The 17201-nt window shown below is 31.3% G+C and overlaps 4 protein-coding genes and 4 pseudogenes across 8 annotated transcripts, besides 2 other annotated features; 5 read left to right on the top strand and 3 right to left on the bottom strand.

Moving 5' to 3' along the window:
* Positions 1 to 113: 113 nt before the first annotated feature.
* On the bottom strand, positions 114 to 1457 carry TVAGG3_1065470 (multidrug resistance protein YPNP-related family; the record flags this gene model as incomplete). Its single annotated transcript, XM_051256168.1, has 1 exon — positions 114 to 1457. The coding sequence occupies one exon, from the start codon at positions 1455 to 1457 to the stop codon at positions 114 to 116; it is 1344 nt and encodes a 447-aa protein (XP_051076589.1).
* A 780-nt stretch (positions 1458 to 2237) lies between these two features.
* Positions 2238 to 3389, top strand: TVAGG3_1065460 (BspA type Leucine rich repeat region (6 copies) family; the record flags this gene model as incomplete). Its single annotated transcript, XM_001308938.1, has 1 exon — positions 2238 to 3389. One exon carries the CDS (start codon positions 2238 to 2240, stop codon positions 3387 to 3389), a length of 1152 nt encoding a protein of 383 aa, XP_001308939.1.
* Positions 3390 to 5159: 1770 nt separating this feature from the next.
* TVAGG3_1065450 (serine/threonine-protein phosphatase 6 regulatory subunit family) lies at positions 5160 to 6355 on the bottom strand (the record flags this gene model as incomplete). Its single annotated transcript, XM_001308939.2, has 1 exon — positions 5174 to 6355. One exon carries the CDS (start codon positions 6353 to 6355, stop codon positions 5174 to 5176), a length of 1182 nt encoding a protein of 393 aa, XP_001308940.1.
* A 2528-nt stretch (positions 6356 to 8883) lies between these two features.
* Positions 8884 to 8939: a mobile genetic element.
* A 3503-nt stretch (positions 8940 to 12442) lies between these two features.
* Positions 12443 to 17201: part of a mobile genetic element that runs on past the window's edge.
* TVAGG3_1065430 (organellar and viral DNA polymerase type B) lies at positions 12509 to 13084 on the top strand (the record flags this gene model as incomplete). Its single annotated transcript, XM_001308940.2, has 1 exon — positions 12509 to 13084. The coding sequence occupies one exon, from the start codon at positions 12509 to 12511 to the stop codon at positions 13082 to 13084; it is 576 nt and encodes a 191-aa protein (XP_001308941.2).
* On the bottom strand, positions 13087 to 13385 carry TVAGG3_1065420 (annotated as a pseudogene). The gene has a single exon. A coding segment is annotated over exon 1 (299 nt).
* TVAGG3_1065410 lies at positions 14474 to 14904 on the top strand (annotated as a pseudogene). Its single transcript has one exon. A coding segment is annotated over exon 1 (431 nt).
* TVAGG3_1065400 lies at positions 14935 to 16502 on the top strand (annotated as a pseudogene). Its single transcript has one exon. A coding segment is annotated over exon 1 (1568 nt).
* TVAGG3_1065390 lies at positions 16533 to 17001 on the top strand (annotated as a pseudogene). Its single transcript has one exon. A coding segment is annotated over exon 1 (469 nt).

The following is a 17201-nucleotide window of genomic DNA, read 5'->3' as shown; positions in this document are numbered from 1 at the left end:
TGATATGACTCTAACATTATAAAACTGTTTGGGGAAAAATTGTATTTTTTTTCAAAATCTAATATTTAATCAAATATCCCTACTAACAATATTAAGTAAAGAATCTAATAATATTAAACTTGAGGAGTAGCTTCATCTTCTTTGTTACTTTCATCTTTTGTGCTGTCAACTTGATCTGACTTTTGATCATTTTCTTCTGTGTTATTATCTGATTTGATAAATTTATAGAATGTGGGAGAAGCAGTTGCAAGGCAACACAAAGCTGCACAAATATCATTCACTGGATAAGCATATAAAAGAGTGATTGGCGATTCTTTTTCAGCTAAATAATGGAATAGACTTCCAAAAATTGGGAGTCCCAATAACTCTGTTAATATACTGAGTATCATTGCTTTCATTGTCTGTTGAGTAGATTGGAGGAATGATATCATAATAAACTTGACACATGCGCAAGAGTATGTCCAGAAGCATTTTGGAATCATTCTTTTTGACCAATAAATGAACTCATCATCTTTGCTAAAAATTAAAGCAATCTTGTCTGGGAAAACAGATGTGATGAAAGTAATTAAGAATCCCCAGACGCATGAAATCCAAATAACATGCCAAGTCAGCCATAATATTCTCTTGTTTTCCTTCTTTCCAAATGCATATGCAGCTGAAGGTAAGTAGGAAGCATTCATTGCAAGAGGAACGAAGAAAGAAAGTCCATAAATTCTGAAGAGTGTGTTGTAAACTGCAATGACAGTTTCATATTTGCCTACTCTTTTGGCTCTGATTGACAAGTATTTTTGCATAACAAATGTTGGGACAACGAATGATATATTCATAATGAATGTTGCAAGTCCTGTTTTGACTGCCATCCATGTTTCTGGTGCAAACTTTTGGAAAAACATCTTGAGAGTTGGTTTTGCGGCAAATTTCTTGCAGAAGAGTAATGAAATGAGAACAGATGCTGGAATTAACATAGCTAATTCTGTAGCTAGTGATGAACCAACTGTTCTCTTGAGAAGATAAAGAAGAAGTGGATCAAATAATACCATATTGCAAATCATTGACACCATTTGAGCACCACCATATGTCCATGTTCTTCCTTCTGCTTGTAAAACACCGCAAATGCAATGATAACAGCATGTAATCAAATTCATTGCGCATAGAGGAATAACGTAATCAAAAGCGAGCTTTTGAATGTTATCTGGAGCTTGCAAAAATCTGAAAATTGGTTTTGCCAATGGAAGAAGTATTGCAGGAACAATTAATGCAAAGATTAGGCACAACATGAACAGATCAGCAGTAACTTGATTTACTTTTTCATAATTTTTGGTTGAAAGAAGATAAGCAAGTATTGTTGCAGCTCCAACTGAGACGAAGAAGCCAAAAGCAAGTGCTGATGCATCAATAATATATGCAATTGATAATGCAGCTAAACCGATTTCTCCGATGAACTTTGAAACCCACATTGAATCGATAACTCCATATAGTGCATTAACGATTTGAGAGATCAGAGGTCCTGGACATAATCTTATAATTGTTAATAATGGAGTGTATCCACCAAGTTTTCATATGCTTATATCAAATATCAATATCAAAATAATTTTAAAATTGATATTCCATAATGATCTTTATTGAACTATATTCAATTGTTCTAATTTAGGTGCTAGAGAAAAATCTTATAACACAGAAGAAATCATGAATATTATTTAAAAAAAAATGAAATACATGGAATAAATTCTAATATCAAAAGAACCATGGTAACACATGCAGAAATAGCATTGATCAATTCGTCAAGAATCAAAATTCATTCATAAATAGAACAATATTCAGTATTGAATTTTAAAAGATGATATTAATCAAATGTTTGATGCAGTAATGCATTCTAATGTTTTATCAAATATAATGATAGGAGCAATGGTACCATATCTTTTCTTAATCAAATTCAATGTTCAAAGAAATGCTATATATATATATGCATATTATATGTGTATTGGGTAGGGAATCATCTAAGAATATAATTCTTTAAAAGTTTATTAAATATTTTTTTGAAATTGATATTTTGACGAAATTTTCTTAGAACAAAATTCTTTTAAGATTGCAGTGTAAGAATTTTTAGGAATTAGATTTTGTATTTCAAATTTATTTTAAACGTACAAATAAAAAGTGCCAAAAAATGAACATTTGACTTAAATATTTTTGAATATGAATGTAATGATTTATTCGAATGCACATTTCGTGGAGATAAAATGGTTGGTACAGTTGCACGGAATGCGAGTATTACAAAAGCTATTATCGAGGGTGAAATTAAAGAAATTCCACCATTTTACTTTTATGGATGTGAATCATTGACCAATGTTACAATATTGGCCAATGTTAAATCCATAGGTGATTCTTCGTTTCACAGTTGTAACAAATTACAATTTCTTCAAATTCCGGATTCGTGCGAAGTTTTGAATGGTAGATGCTTTTATAGCTGTGATAGATTATCTAATCTTAATTTTCCTAAAAATCTTGCAGAATTAAGATTTAGTGCTTTTTGTTTCACTAATTTATCACATATATCTTTGGAGAAAAATGTAAAATTAATTGAAAGCAATGCGTTTGGATCCATTTTAAATTTGAAATCAATCAAAATCGGCAATGCTGATAATTTATTCATTGATGAAAACGCTTTTCAAGATAGTTTGTATTTAGAAAAAATTGAAATTGAAAATGTATTTTCTTTGAATATTATAAGTAGAAATATTTTAACAGAAATAAAATTCATAGTTCCTGTATTTAAAATGAAAAATTGGATATCAATTCCCTGCTCAATTATAAATGCTACATTTAATCCAAATATGATGTTTATTCCATCTTACTTATATTATCAAAATAGTAATATTACTGAAATTGCTGATAATGAAGTTATTTTTGAAAATTCTTCAAGATTTTCACTCCAACAAAATTATGAAACAATAGAAGAATATGCATTTTATCAATGTATTAACTTGTATAGTGTGAAATTCCCGAATTCATTGAAAATCATAAAAAACAATGCATTTTATGGATGTACATCCCTCAAAGAAGTTTCTTTCCCACAGAATTTTGAAGTGCTAGAACATGATTCATTCTCTGGAATTCCCTCATTATCATTCTTGAATTTATCAAACACGATGAAATTTATTGGAAGAATTGATACATTTCGAGATAATTTAATTGATTTTTCAACAACCGATGAATATGATGGAAACCTGAGACCAATGATGTTTTCTGATTCTCAACAAGAACAATACTCTTTCGATGGAAATGTTAAAGAGATTCCATTCTTCTCATTTATTAATTCAAGCATTAAAAACGTAATTCTCAATGATAAAATCGAAATTATTCATCATATTGTTTTGCATATAGCAAGTTAGAGAGAATTAATTTGATAAAAGTCAAGAACATATCATGTTGTGCATTCACTTGTTGTTCAGAATTGAGAGAAGTTATTTTCTCAAACAATATTGAATATATCGAAAGTTATTCATTTTATGAATGTCCAAATCTTCAGATTATTATTGATTCATCCACCGGAATTATCACTGTTGGAGAATATGCATTCTATTCATGCACCAATCTCAATTATAGTGATATTGTGCAACATATGGAATTTGTTCCATTATATTGTTTTTCTAAATGCCAAGGAACTGAAAACTTAATAATACCATCAATATGCAAAATTATTCATCAAAGAGCATTTTCAGAATCAGGTTTATTGACATTAGAAGCAATGGGGGTAATTGAGTTTGGAGTTCTCTCATTTGAAAAAAGTGATTTATTAAGAACAGCAATTTTGTACGGAAATATTAAAAGAATTGGAGGTGGTGCATTCTATTATTGCAGAAACTTGAGAACTTTTATTGTTCATGGCACTGTTTCATATTTTGAAGATTATTGTTTGTTTGACACCTATTCTTTATCAAGTCTTCAAATCCCGGCAGATTCATATATTTCTGAGAATGCCTTAAGTGATAATTATTTAACATTTCTAGAACTTGGAAAAAATTGCACGATCTACAATTTTCCAAGAAATATACACTTTTTATCAATATATGATAGAATTAACATAATTGACATGACATATACTCAATATGTTTCATTTTATTTATACTATCAGGGAAAAACGAATTATTTAGATCCATCAATTTATCAGATATTAAAGATTGAAGATTCTCAAACTATATATGTTTTGTGCAACTATGAAAATAACTATTTCTTCAATAAGAATGTAACAAGAATAAAATATTCTAAATTCCAAGAAATAGCAAAGCATGATGATCGGTCTTCAGACCCTTTTTCAGAGGTAAAAAATCAATGCGATTCACATAAGACTTTTGTAAATCATTATCAACAGAGGCTATTTTCATCAACAAAATGTTCATTATTATCACTTTCGCCAGCTCTTTTTAGAGTAAAAACTTAAATTTTATGCAACAGTTGTTTATTGAATCTAAAACTAATTAGTTTTTTTTAACTGAATATATTAACTTTTGAATCAATTAGTGGCAGATGCGTTCTTAAAGCTCATCCGATTTCACATTAGAGTATAAGTACCAAATGCTATAATATATTCCATCCACAACTTTAAATTAAAGCGAAAATGAAACTCCTAATTCTCCATCGATCATAATTGAGAAGATATATGCATGATGACTAAAACATTTTAGTGATCATTGGAATGTTTTGAGAACAACTCATAGAATTGTCTCAAATTATAAAAATCGGAAATAAGTGATTATTCATTATTAGTATAATGTGCATTCCATAGATTTACGACTTTATGTATGATTTGAATTTCAATCAAAATCATACATAAAGTTGGGAACTTTATAGAGTTGCTCACAAGATGTAGTTGTCATTATTCGGATTGTGAAGTGTTGGTAAACCTTTTGAATCCAAGTTCAAAAAAATAGCAATTAATATGCCATTTTGTTGGAGGATTAATTATTTCAATGGATCCACGAAATCATGGCAATTTAACATTCTAAATCTGTAAATAAACATTTATGATTGATATAATTTTTAACATCGCTTTTTAAATTCAATTGAATTTCTTTTACTTTCCAAAAACATTAAGAAAAGACTTAAATATTCATGAAATATATAGTACTTATATCATTAAAAATTATTATGTAAAAATTAAATACCAAAAAAAGTTTTATTCAGCATTAAGTTTCACATCCACGGCTCCACCGATAGGCAATGGTCCACCATATTGGTTCCATAATTTGTCAGCGGTTTCCTTAACTTCTTGTAAAGGTGATAAATCGAATTGGAATTCTTCAGCTTTCTTGAATAAAATGCGAATGACTTCGAGCTGGAATGGGTTTAAGTTCTCCTTTGGAATTGCAGCTAATTGTGAAACAATATTATTTGATTTGACGATTTCAAAAATGTCCTCTGGAGCTGCGATTGTAATGATCTTAAGATAAGCGTTAGCGATCTGCCAATGTGGTGTTCCGATGGCTCCTTTCAAAGAATCTTCGAGAGTTATGCCTTTTACGCTTGTTGCGAGAGCACTGGAAGCGCAGTCTGCAGTTGGAACATCGCCAACGTCGCCTCTGCGGAAAATCAAGGCGAGTTCGTTCTTATTAGATATATCTCTAAGTAATCTCATGCATTCGATCTGGCCTAATCGTACTTTCGATGTCTTTGATGCCTGGATTAAATTAGCGATGAGAGAATCGGATGTTAAGTCTTTCTGAATATCTGCATTTTCCCAGCCCAAATTGAAGAGTTGGCGTAATGCGTATACGGCAGAAACAACATCTGCATTATCTGTAATGAGGTAATCGCTTAATGCTGTGACTAATTCACCGTTTGGACAGAAACTTGAATAATATTGATTTGTAAGCATAACAACTAATTCTGTGATAGCGAGAGTGCTGATATGGTGGATTAGATTAGGAATAAGATTCCCATAACGTGAAAGATATTCGCCTTTTGATACATTTGTCAAATGTAAGAAAACTCTCTGGAAATGGCCAGCGCATCCTGGATCCCAGTCATCCTTTGACAGGAGCTGTTTTGTGAAAAAGTCTTTCAAGTATGGAGAATTGATAAATCCATTAGAAACAGTACTTGCGCATGTGAAAACTTCAGTGGCAATGCGTGAATATTTATCGAAAGATTCGTTGTCTTGGAATTTCGTTGTAAAAGACCAGTCGCAAAGTTCCTTAATGACATCTTCTTTGGCGTAATATTCAATAAGATGCTCATTATTAGTTCTTAATTCTTGAAGCATAGATCCTTCATTGAACAAGTCAACGACAGTAAGATCTGACTTCTCAAGAAGCTCAGAAATTGGATCCTGCGCATCTTCTGTATCCCAGAAAGACATTCGATATTGGCACTTTTAGTATCGTCAAATATATTTTTTATTTGGATATTTGGAAAATAATGAAATACCAATGATAACGATTGAAGTAGAAACTAAATCTTTCATAATTCAAGATCAATTTAGGAAATATTGATTCTGAATTGGCAAAATCAGGTCATTCATATAGTTCATCTTTCAAAATTAGAATATTTACTAAAAATATCATGATTGTTTCAGGTATTCAGCTGTTATCTGTCATTATGAAATCAAAATCCAATGTATTAACTGCATAGTCAGCAAATTTTGGAATCCAAGCATCTAGATATGTATTAATACTCTATGTAGATATTTTGGCTTCAGTAAAACTAGGTTGTTCTACTAAAATTAAAGAATTAGAAAATCTTTTACGTGAAGTTCTTTACGCTAATAGACAATTTTTTATCCGCAGTGAAATTTGATAAAGCTACCATCTTGTTTTACACCATTTTGATTAATAAAAATGAATGATCGCATCAATCAAAAAGTGTCGTTAATTTTGATCAGATAACTTTAAAATTCTTGGATATGAATGTAATGAATTGTATGAATGCATCTTCAGTGGAAGTAAAATGGTTGGTACATTTGCAGATAATGAGAGTATTACAAAGGCTGTTATTGAAGGTGAAATTGAAGAAATTCCGCCATTTTACTTCTATCGATGTTATTCGTTAACCAATGTTACAATATTAGCCAATGTTAAATCAATTGGCACATATTCATTTTACGACTGTACAAAATTACAATTTCTTCAAATCTCAGATACTTGTGAAATTTTTCATCCACACTGTTTTTTTCACTGCGAAAGATTAAACAATCTTAAATCTCCTAAAAATCTTAAGGAAATTGGAAAATTTGCATTTGTATTTACAAATTTTACTAATTTGGTTTTCGAAAAGAATTTAAATACAATAGCTGAATGTTCGTTCAGAGCAGTACAAAATCTTAAAGAAATTAAAATTAAAAATCCAGAAAGTTTATATATCTCAGGAGATGCATTCGATGAATGTTATCAATTGGACACCATTGAATTTGAAAACAAATTTACTTTAAATGTTAAAAATCGAGCAATTAATTCGAATTTTCTAAATAATATCAATTTAACTGAAATTCATTTCATTTCGCCTGAATTTAAAATGAAAAAATATGTTGTTCTTAGTTCTTCGGTCATAAATGCCACATTTATTCCAAATATGAAGTTTATTCCATCTTACTTATATTATAATAATAACAGAATTACAGAAATTGCTGAAAATGAAGTTGTTTTTGACAATAATTCGAGATTTTCACTCTCGCAAAATTATGAAACAATAGAAGAATATGCATTTTATCAATGTATTAACTTGTATAGTGTGAAATTTCCGAATTCATTGAAAATCATAAAAAACAATGCATTTAATAGATGTACGTCTCTCAAAGAAGTTTCTTTCCCACAGAATTTCGAAGTGCTAGAACATGATTCATTCTCTGGAATTCCCTCATTATCATTCTTGAATTTATCAAACACGATGAAATTTATTGGAAGAATTGATACATTTCGAGATAATTTAATTGATTTTTCAACAACCGATGAATATGATGGAAACCTGAGACCAATGATGTTTTCTGATTCTCAACAAGAACAATATTCTTTCAATGAAAATGTTAAAGAGATTCCATTCTTCTCATTTATTAATTCAAGCATTAAAAACGTAATTCTCAATGATAAAATCGAAATTATTCCATCATATTGTTTTGCATATAGCAAGTTAGAGAGAATTAATTTGATCAAAGTCAAGAACATATCATGCTGTGCATTCACTTGTTGTTCAGAATTGAGAGAAGTTATTTTCTCAAACAATATTGAATATATCGAAAGTTATTCATTTTATGAATGTCCAAATCTTCAGATTATTATTGATTCATCCACTGGAATTATCACTGTTGGAGAATATGCATTCTATTCATGTACCAATCTCGATTTTAGTGATATTGTGCAACACATGGAATGCATTCCTGATTTTTGTTTTTCTATGTGTTTTACAACAGAAGATTTAATCACTCCATCCATATGTAGATACATTGGATCTTATGCAATTGGTTATTGTGGATTAAAAACATTTGAATCAAAAGCAGTTATGGAATTTGGGATTTCATCATTGGAGGGATGTAACTATTTATCTACAATAATTTTGGGAGGTAAAATTAAAAAAAATCTGCGAAATGGCATTTTGCGAATGCAGAAATTTAAACTCTGTTGAAATTTTGGACTCTTGTGAATATATTGGAGAATCTTGTTTTGTTGATACTTCAATATCTAGAATAAAAATTCCATCAAATACTTATATTAGCAAGGATGCATTATGGGGATATATTAGTTTCATTGAATTGGGGAAGAATTGTACTATATTTAATCTCGGCGCTCCGCGAAATTTATTTTTGGTCTTTTCTGATACAATCACAATAATTAATTATTTAGATTTGAGAAACACAAGGATTTTCATATACTTCACAGGATCGAAAAATAATATTGAGGGGCGGCGACAAATTTGCCCAGCCAGTAAAGTATTCAATTTTTTTGCATTTTTTTTAAAGCTTCTTAAGGATACCCTTACGTGTCAGATTTTTTGCGCATACGAAGAAGTCATGCTAGACATGAGCTATAAACCTGAAATTTTAGCAACATATTTAAAACTTTTTAAACTACAATACACTTTAATATTCAAGAACAAAAATATTCTTTTTAGAAATTACATAATTATTTTATGTGAAATCTATATAAAAACATATTTTGCGAGCGTAACTTTTTTCTTTATAAGCACCTTATATGACTGATAAACTGTGAAGGCACATAATTGTTAATTCATAGAGTTGATATGTTTCCAAAATTGAGAGGAAATTTGAAAATTGAATACCCTTTCAATTCAATTTTCAAAAGATATCAGCTCCTTCAATAATTGAAGGACGATTTTGATCATTTGCTCTTAAAACAAGTATGCCATGGAGAAAAAAGTTACGCTCGCAAATCTGAAATATAACTATCATATAAAAAAATTAAATTTCTAATTTTTTACTCTATAGATATTATTGGCCACTTGTGTAATGCATAAAAGTTTATGTCATATGCATACATTTGGAAGTATGGGAGACGAGGGAAATTACTTCTATGAGGCACTAGGATTTTTAAAAATTTCTCTATCGGACTCACCATTCAATTTCTCGAAAATTAAAAAAAATCAATAATAGCTAAAATGTATTATGCATAACAAATTTTAATGTTACACGGTATTTTTTGAACTTCATGACATGAATTTTCTTTATATTATTTTTTTTGGATTTTCTATGATTTATGCGATAGGCTGGAACAACATTGTAAGTGCAATGATATCATTTATAGAGAAATCTAAAACTTCAGCATTCAGAACTCGCAACCACAAAAATATTCATTTGCTAAGTAAGTAAAGTTGATTAAGTTCGACACTTAGCTTTTATACGTAAAACCAAGTGTGTATTGTTATTTCTTGTTAAATTATTGAGAAAAAAATAAATTGTAAGAGAAACGATACTGATTATTGAAATAATATTGAGGGTAGCTGCAGATTTCTTCATTAACATGCCGGAAATTTGTTAATCTTGGTTTTCTATCATAAAATCTGTCGAAGAATCTAAAAACGGAGATATGAAATAGAGATCATGTAAATCTAGAGTATCCTGTCAGAAAAATAGACTAAGCATGTAACCCTTTTTTGGTCATAAACACTTTTTACCACTTAGTCATACAGATGATCATTAAATTTAAACGAGCACTTTTTGTCAGAATTTATTCTTTTACAAAGACAGAAGATTTTAGTATTATTTAATATTAGTGCTGTAGCAAAATTCAAAAAACGGTGAAAATTCAGTGAATTTGTGAATTCACATTTTTTTTCGACATTTTTCTTGATATATCCATGCACATTAAGAACACAGCTTTGATACGCTTAAAAAAGCATATTTCATATGAAATTGTTAAAGAAATAAACAATTTATATAAAAATTGCACTTATGGGCAGTTTAGATATATAATTTATATATAACATATATACAAATCCATAGACAAAGTGCAATAACTACAATGTTGTAGAAAATTACAGCAGAAATACTGACTTTTTGAAGGATAATAAGAATTCTTCTCAAAATACTGAAAATTAACATATTTCTGTACTCAATTTAGTATATGCACAGAAGTTATGATTTGGTGTTAGGTTTTTATGCCCCAAAATCTAGATTTTTGTGACATCAAATCTTATTAGTGGATAAATCAAAGACTGTCATTTTGAAATAAGCTCATATCAATAAATATCCATTTAAAAGCCTTATTGTAATATGTAACTAGCAAAAAGCCTAATATTTATCAAAATTAATCAAATCAAATGATCAATATTCATGATATGTCATCAGCAATAGCTAATTGATATTTTATTTTGTATTGATATTCATTTTTCTCATATTATACACGATTATATCTCTTTTTTTAAAAAAAGTTTTTATATTAGACATGAAAGTTGAATTAATACAATTTTGTACTAGAGTTTGTTTGTATATTAAATAATAATGATATATACTTCAACATATTGCGTCTCACCATTACCAAAATGTAATTTTGCATACAATTTTCTTTCATTTAACAATGATGTTATTTGAAAAGTGATACTTCCATGATTATTGATTAATGTTCCATCATATATAGGAATGAATGTTAAACAAGACACGCCTGCAGCTGGGTGCATTCGTGGCATTGTGATAAGGCTTATATATAAAAACTTCTCTCGATCAGCATTACGTCAAATGAATATTGACCCATTATTTTGACGATGCGCTAGTTCCAAGTAGAAATGCTTTGGTATATTTAGGTTATGTCTATATGTTATGAATCATGGTATTATTGATAAAAACGTTCTTAGTCATTAAATCAATCCTAGTATCTAAAGATATAATTTAGATTTTTTTGTTTATTGCTAAAATTAAATACAGTATAACTTTCTTTCATATTGTCGGTACTAACAATACAGCAGTGTTTTGTTAGCAAATGACAACAGAACTGGTGTCATTTCTGAAGCATGTAAGTTTGTAAAAGATATTGAAACGTTCATGAAGAACATAGATTCCATCAAAGGTTGCAGAATAGATGAGAACCACTTCGACTTAGAAAAATATAGCACGTTTTATTGCAAACAAGATGTAAGAATTTTAAGAGAAGGTTTTGTTAAGTTCCGCAATGACATATTGAAAGAATTTGATTTAAACGTTTATGACTACGTTAGTATTTGTTCAATTGCTAACAAATTGTTTGAGAACAGAGTGTACTTCCCGAATGGAAATTTATATGACCTCTCAAATAAACCAAGAGAATTTATTTCACGCTGTATTCAAGGTGGAAGATGTATGCTGTCAGATAACATGAAACAAAAGAGCAAAAAGAAACTCATTGCTGACTTCGACGCTGTTTCATTATATCCATCCGCTATAGCAAGATTGTATACTTTAGAAGGAATTCCAAAAGTATTGAAGGATGAGATGCTAAGCACAGAGTATCTCATGAGACATTTATTCGATGACGACCAAAAGGAACCCATTGGTGAAAAGTTTATGTCCGGCTTCTTTGTTCTCATTAAGATAACAGAGATTGGAATACATAGACACTTTCCTTTAATAGTTTGTGACCTGAACTAAATCCAAAACTTAACGTTCCCAGAAGTTCAAACACTTGCTGTTTAATGTATGTTGACCATATAACATTACAAGACCTCATAAAATATCAAGGTGTCAAATGTGAAGTGTTGCAAGGAACTTACATTACGATGGAAACAGAGATATTAGAATAAGAGATGAAGTAAAGAAGTTGTTTGAGTTAAGGTTAAAGTATAAGAAAGAAGGAAATCCTTTGCAAGAAAATATAAAGCTCATTCTGAACAGTATTTATGGCAAAACTATTCTATCTCCTATTGAGTCAAAAATAACCATAGTAGATGACAAAGATGCTATAAGATATGTCATCAGAAACTACAACCATATAGTGAAGTTCGAAGGTTTGGATGGTTCAGATAAAACTATTTCAAGCTAACGAAAAGCATTTGCAGACACTTTAACTTCTGTCCACTTGGTGTTAACATTCTATCTATGTCGAAGAGAATAATGTGTGAAGTATTCTGTACTGCTGAAGACTTAGGAATGGACATCTTTTATAGCGACACCGACAGTATGCATCTCTACAATGAAGATATCCCTCGTTTAGCTGAAGAGTTTGAGAAACGTTATGGAAGAGTTCTCATTGGTAAAAACCTTGGTCAGTTTCATAGTGACTTCGCAGAAATAACACCTGGAAAACAAAGTTTAGCATACAAGTCAATATTTTGTGGAAAGAAGACTTACATAGACTTACTCACGAATGATTTAAATGAAGTTGCATTTCACTGCAGAATGAAAGGCGTGAAGCAAGATGTTATTGCTTTAACCGCTAATGAAATGTTTCCTGACTCTGTTCAGTGTTTCTATGATGAAGATAAAGGTTTAATGGTTCCGCAAGGAAAATTTGACAAAGACTCTGAGTTCAGTGTTATGAAGTTATATAAAGCACTTTATGACGGTCAAGAGATTGGATTTGACTTATGTAAGTCATGTCAACCTTGCTTTGAAGAGAAGTTTAACTTCTCAATAACGACTAAAACAAGCTTTATTCGTAAGTTGAAGTTCTGAGGTCATTTATTTTTGTCAGCAGTGAGGTCATGAATGAGGTCATGAATGAGATCATGAATGAGGTCATTTATTTTTGTCAGCAATGAGATCATGAATGAGGTCATGAATGAGGTCATGAATGAGGTCAGCAATGAGATCATGAATGAGGTCATTTATTTTTGTCAGCAATGAGGTCATTCGTGATAAAAATAAAGCTAGTGTAGATTTTACAATACTGCGATGGTAGAGTTTAAGAGTTGTGCTTCAATGTAGAGACAGTCCTTATGGTCTGGAGGTAAGAACACTGGGCAGTTATGGTCATGAGTGGAGAACATGTCTATCCAAAACTCACGATTGAAGCCAGTTAATTTATAGTATTTAGGGTTAGGAAGTGGTGAAGTTCTTGTATGACCAATGAACTCATTTTCAACTCCCTTACTTAAGTTTGAATATAATATAGCTTGCTTTCTATCCCAAATGCCAGGTGTTACAATCTTTGAAAATTCATTTTTCCTCGGAAGCATTGCATCATAATTGAAAACATTTTTGAAATCATCACTTGGTTCAGAGATTTGAAATCTTATACGTAATGGATTTTCTTCTCTTTAGCGACTTCATTGAATGGTGAGAATACAACAAACTGACAGTCATGAGTTCCATCTTCATTTTCATTAAATTCATAATGAAAGTCTATAAGTTGTGGCTGACTACCTCTTCTTTCAGTTGTACTCAGTAAAGGCTGTAAAGTTTGTACTTCAATGTTGAACTTTTTCTCGAACATCTCATTAAATGAAATCATACATTGCAACAATGTTGTATCGTCTTTAAAGTATTTGTATATGTGAATGTTTTGGGCGCTTAAAGACTGTTCGTCATTTCTATCTCGACTTGAAGTATAAAGTCAACCTTTCTGAAAGCACGTGTTATATACATAGATGTTATGCCAATGTACTTCTCTTCATTTATGTTCACAATCCAGTCTGTTGGAAACTTAAACGTTACTCTGTTCCCCTTTATTTTGACGTCAGGGTTTTCACTACTGAACGCAACAGATAAAGGTATTTGTCTATACATTTAATTCGGATAAAAATAAACCTTTTCTTTCTTTGCTTCAGCTTTCTTTAGCTTTTTGTTCTTCCTTTGCTTTTGCTTCTTCTCTAGCTTTCTTCGCCAGCAAACGTGGTTCTTTTGTCTTCCAGCAGCTAATGCAGCAAGTTGTTTTCACTAAGTTTCTCTTTGGTCTCTCTGGCTTTTGTTCTTGTTTTTGTTCCTTCAGTTCGGATAAAATTTGCTCGCGAATTTCTTTCCAATGCTTCAACATCTATACCTCTTGGGTCTTGTCCGTGGGGCTTGTCTGAGTTCATTTGACTGCAGATAAAAAAACTAAATTAAAACTTTAACCGGTGTAAAATGAGCTTGTCAAAATCAGAGCGAGAGTCTATTATATTAAATGACGCAAGAGGAATACAACATCCTTTCTATTACGTAAGTCAGAGTAAAGATGGTAAAATATACGTAAGAAAAAGAAAGGTTCCATTAGCGAATGCAGAGAGCGACAACATTAAGGTGCATGGCAAGGGTGAAGTCCACGAAGCCCATATAAAACCTTCTGTTCAAACTGAGCCACCAAAAGAACAAGAAGAAAAGAAGCCAGATGTTCTATCAATAACGAACCAAGAGCTTATTGCAAAGTTCGTGAATTTCATTGAAAAACAAACCGAGTTCAAAGAACCCTGACCCACCAGTGAAAGAAGTTAGAGAAAAGAGAATGTACAGTTCATTGAAAATGTCAAGAAACAACTCCACCACGAATGCCAAGAAGAAGAGTGAGAATAATGAAGTAAATAGATATTTTTATCTGAAGTAAATACATGCAGAACGAACAGCTAAACGAATTACTCCAGCAGAGCATATTCATCAGATTCGCTCATATTTCGATATCATAGACAATGCAGTTCAAATTGGTGACACTAATAGAAAATATTCTGACGCAAGATTCCATCACAACCTGGAACTGCTAAAGATAACACATGGATAACATTCAATCTCTCACCTCCTGGTGAAAATATGTTGGACCTTTACAATACATTCATTACGTATAAAATGGAAGGTCAATTTATTGTAGATAAAGAAATTGGTTCAGGTTCCAATAAAACAAACCCACCAGGATTTTGGATTGGTTTCGATGACGCTTTCTATGCAGTTGCTGGATATCAAATCCTTGCAAATGGTCGTATCGTATATTCTCAAGACAACGCAAGAGAAGAAGCATATATAACTTCAAACTCACAAACTACCGAACAAATAAAGAAAGTAGATGTTTTCTCAAAGACTCGACATGAAGATGTATGGAGTCATTCAGGAACATGCAGAACAGGACAAATGTTAGTGGTCCAATTACAGCAGGAAAATCATTTGATTTTAAGCTTCGTTTAAGAATTCCTGTTAGAAGATTCCTTCCATTAGAAGCTATAAGATTTATTCCGCATTTGCTGTAACATTCAGCTTAAAGTAAAGTTCAGTAGCGACGCCTTACAATGCACATCTATATCTGTAAATGATATCATTGCTTTCAATCCAACTCTTAAAGTTGCATTTGATTCAGATTCAAATCCACCGACAAATAAATTTGTTCCATGGAATGAAACCATTCACTATGATAACGAAGGCAATAGAAGCTATGGAACAGTTACTATTACAACTGTAACCCAGCAACTATTTCGAACAAAGATGGATTTTAATGAATGTTCATTCATCCAAAGTCATTCTCTTTAGACCCTAACATTTATACAGAACTTGTAGAACATTATACAAACGAGGCTTTATGTTTTCCTGTTAAAGTTATGGATTGGATTCCTATGGACGGTTCATTCTCAAAGAATACAGATAGTTCAAGTGCAACATTTACAGCAGCTTATACGCCTATTAATGTTAAAAGTATTTGGGCACTATTTAGAAAGAAAGACAACTATTATGTTAATTTTGAGAACCCTAAGTTTAAATATCTTCAGCTTTCCATGGGAGCTTATGGAAATATGCCTGCAGAACCTGAAAAATCATATGGACCTGTATTTTATGAAATGGTTGCGAACGCCTGCAATACAAACAATGATATGATAGGATTTAATGAAGATGTTATGAGGTCATTGGTGGATGATGGTAGTGTGGAACATAAATGGGATAGCTATGACAACACACATTTCTTATGTGGTTTTCCAACAGAAGTGGACTTTTGCTTCCAGCAAGGTCAAACATCTACTGCTCTAATAACATACAAATTGTCTGTTAAAGACCTATTGAACTAGCAACTGAAAACGTACCAAAGCCACTTATTGGATTTATGAGGGATTGTTGCTTTGCCATATTAAGTAAGACAGTCAGGCATACCAATAATAAGATTAGATGACTATAACTTAGCACGGACGACAGTGAGGAATAAAGGATGAACGTTTATTTTTAAAGCTTATAAATGAGTTCTTCATCAAGCTCTCGTGAACCTTCACCATCTATGAAACAAACTTTACCAAACGATTATGGAGCACCTATTGAATATTTCTTACGAGCTGCACAATGGCAAAGAGCAGTTTCACCAAGGTTAGGTGTTCCACCAGCTCCTGTCAAAAATAGCATTTGGTCAAGTCCTATATAAGATATGGTCTCCCACTAGGTTTGCTAGCTACAGCAGGAGCAGTAATGATGTTGAAAAGAAATAAAGCAAATGTTGTAAATAATACTGAAGTAGCTGAAGTTAAACAAACTCCGACACCTTCGCCAAAACCAACGTCAAAACCAATGCCTTCACAAACAAAAACACCTTCAATGACTCCTGAACCTATGAAGTACAAACTCCTGTTCAAAAGTCAACTCCTAAACCGACTCCAACATTTAAACCAGAACCTACTCCTCAAATAAATCGTAAAACTCCTGCGTTTCCTTACTGAAAAAATAACGTTATTTTTATTTAATATTAAAATTTTTATTTGATTGAAATGACGACTAAAGTCACTGAAGCAATGAAACAAAGTTTTTGGTAGAATACATTAAATCAGGAACTATTCCAGAAGGTTTTTACATTCATACTATGAAGGATGGTAGAGTTCAGTTTAGAAAGATAAAGCAACCATTAGATCGAGAAGGA

This window comes from Trichomonas vaginalis (assembly GCF_026262505.1).
Source record: "Trichomonas vaginalis G3 chromosome Unknown ctg_44, whole genome shotgun sequence".
NCBI classification, from domain to species: domain Eukaryota; phylum Parabasalia; order Trichomonadida; family Trichomonadidae; genus Trichomonas; species Trichomonas vaginalis.
This window is presented reverse-complemented; position numbering and strand designations above follow the sequence as displayed.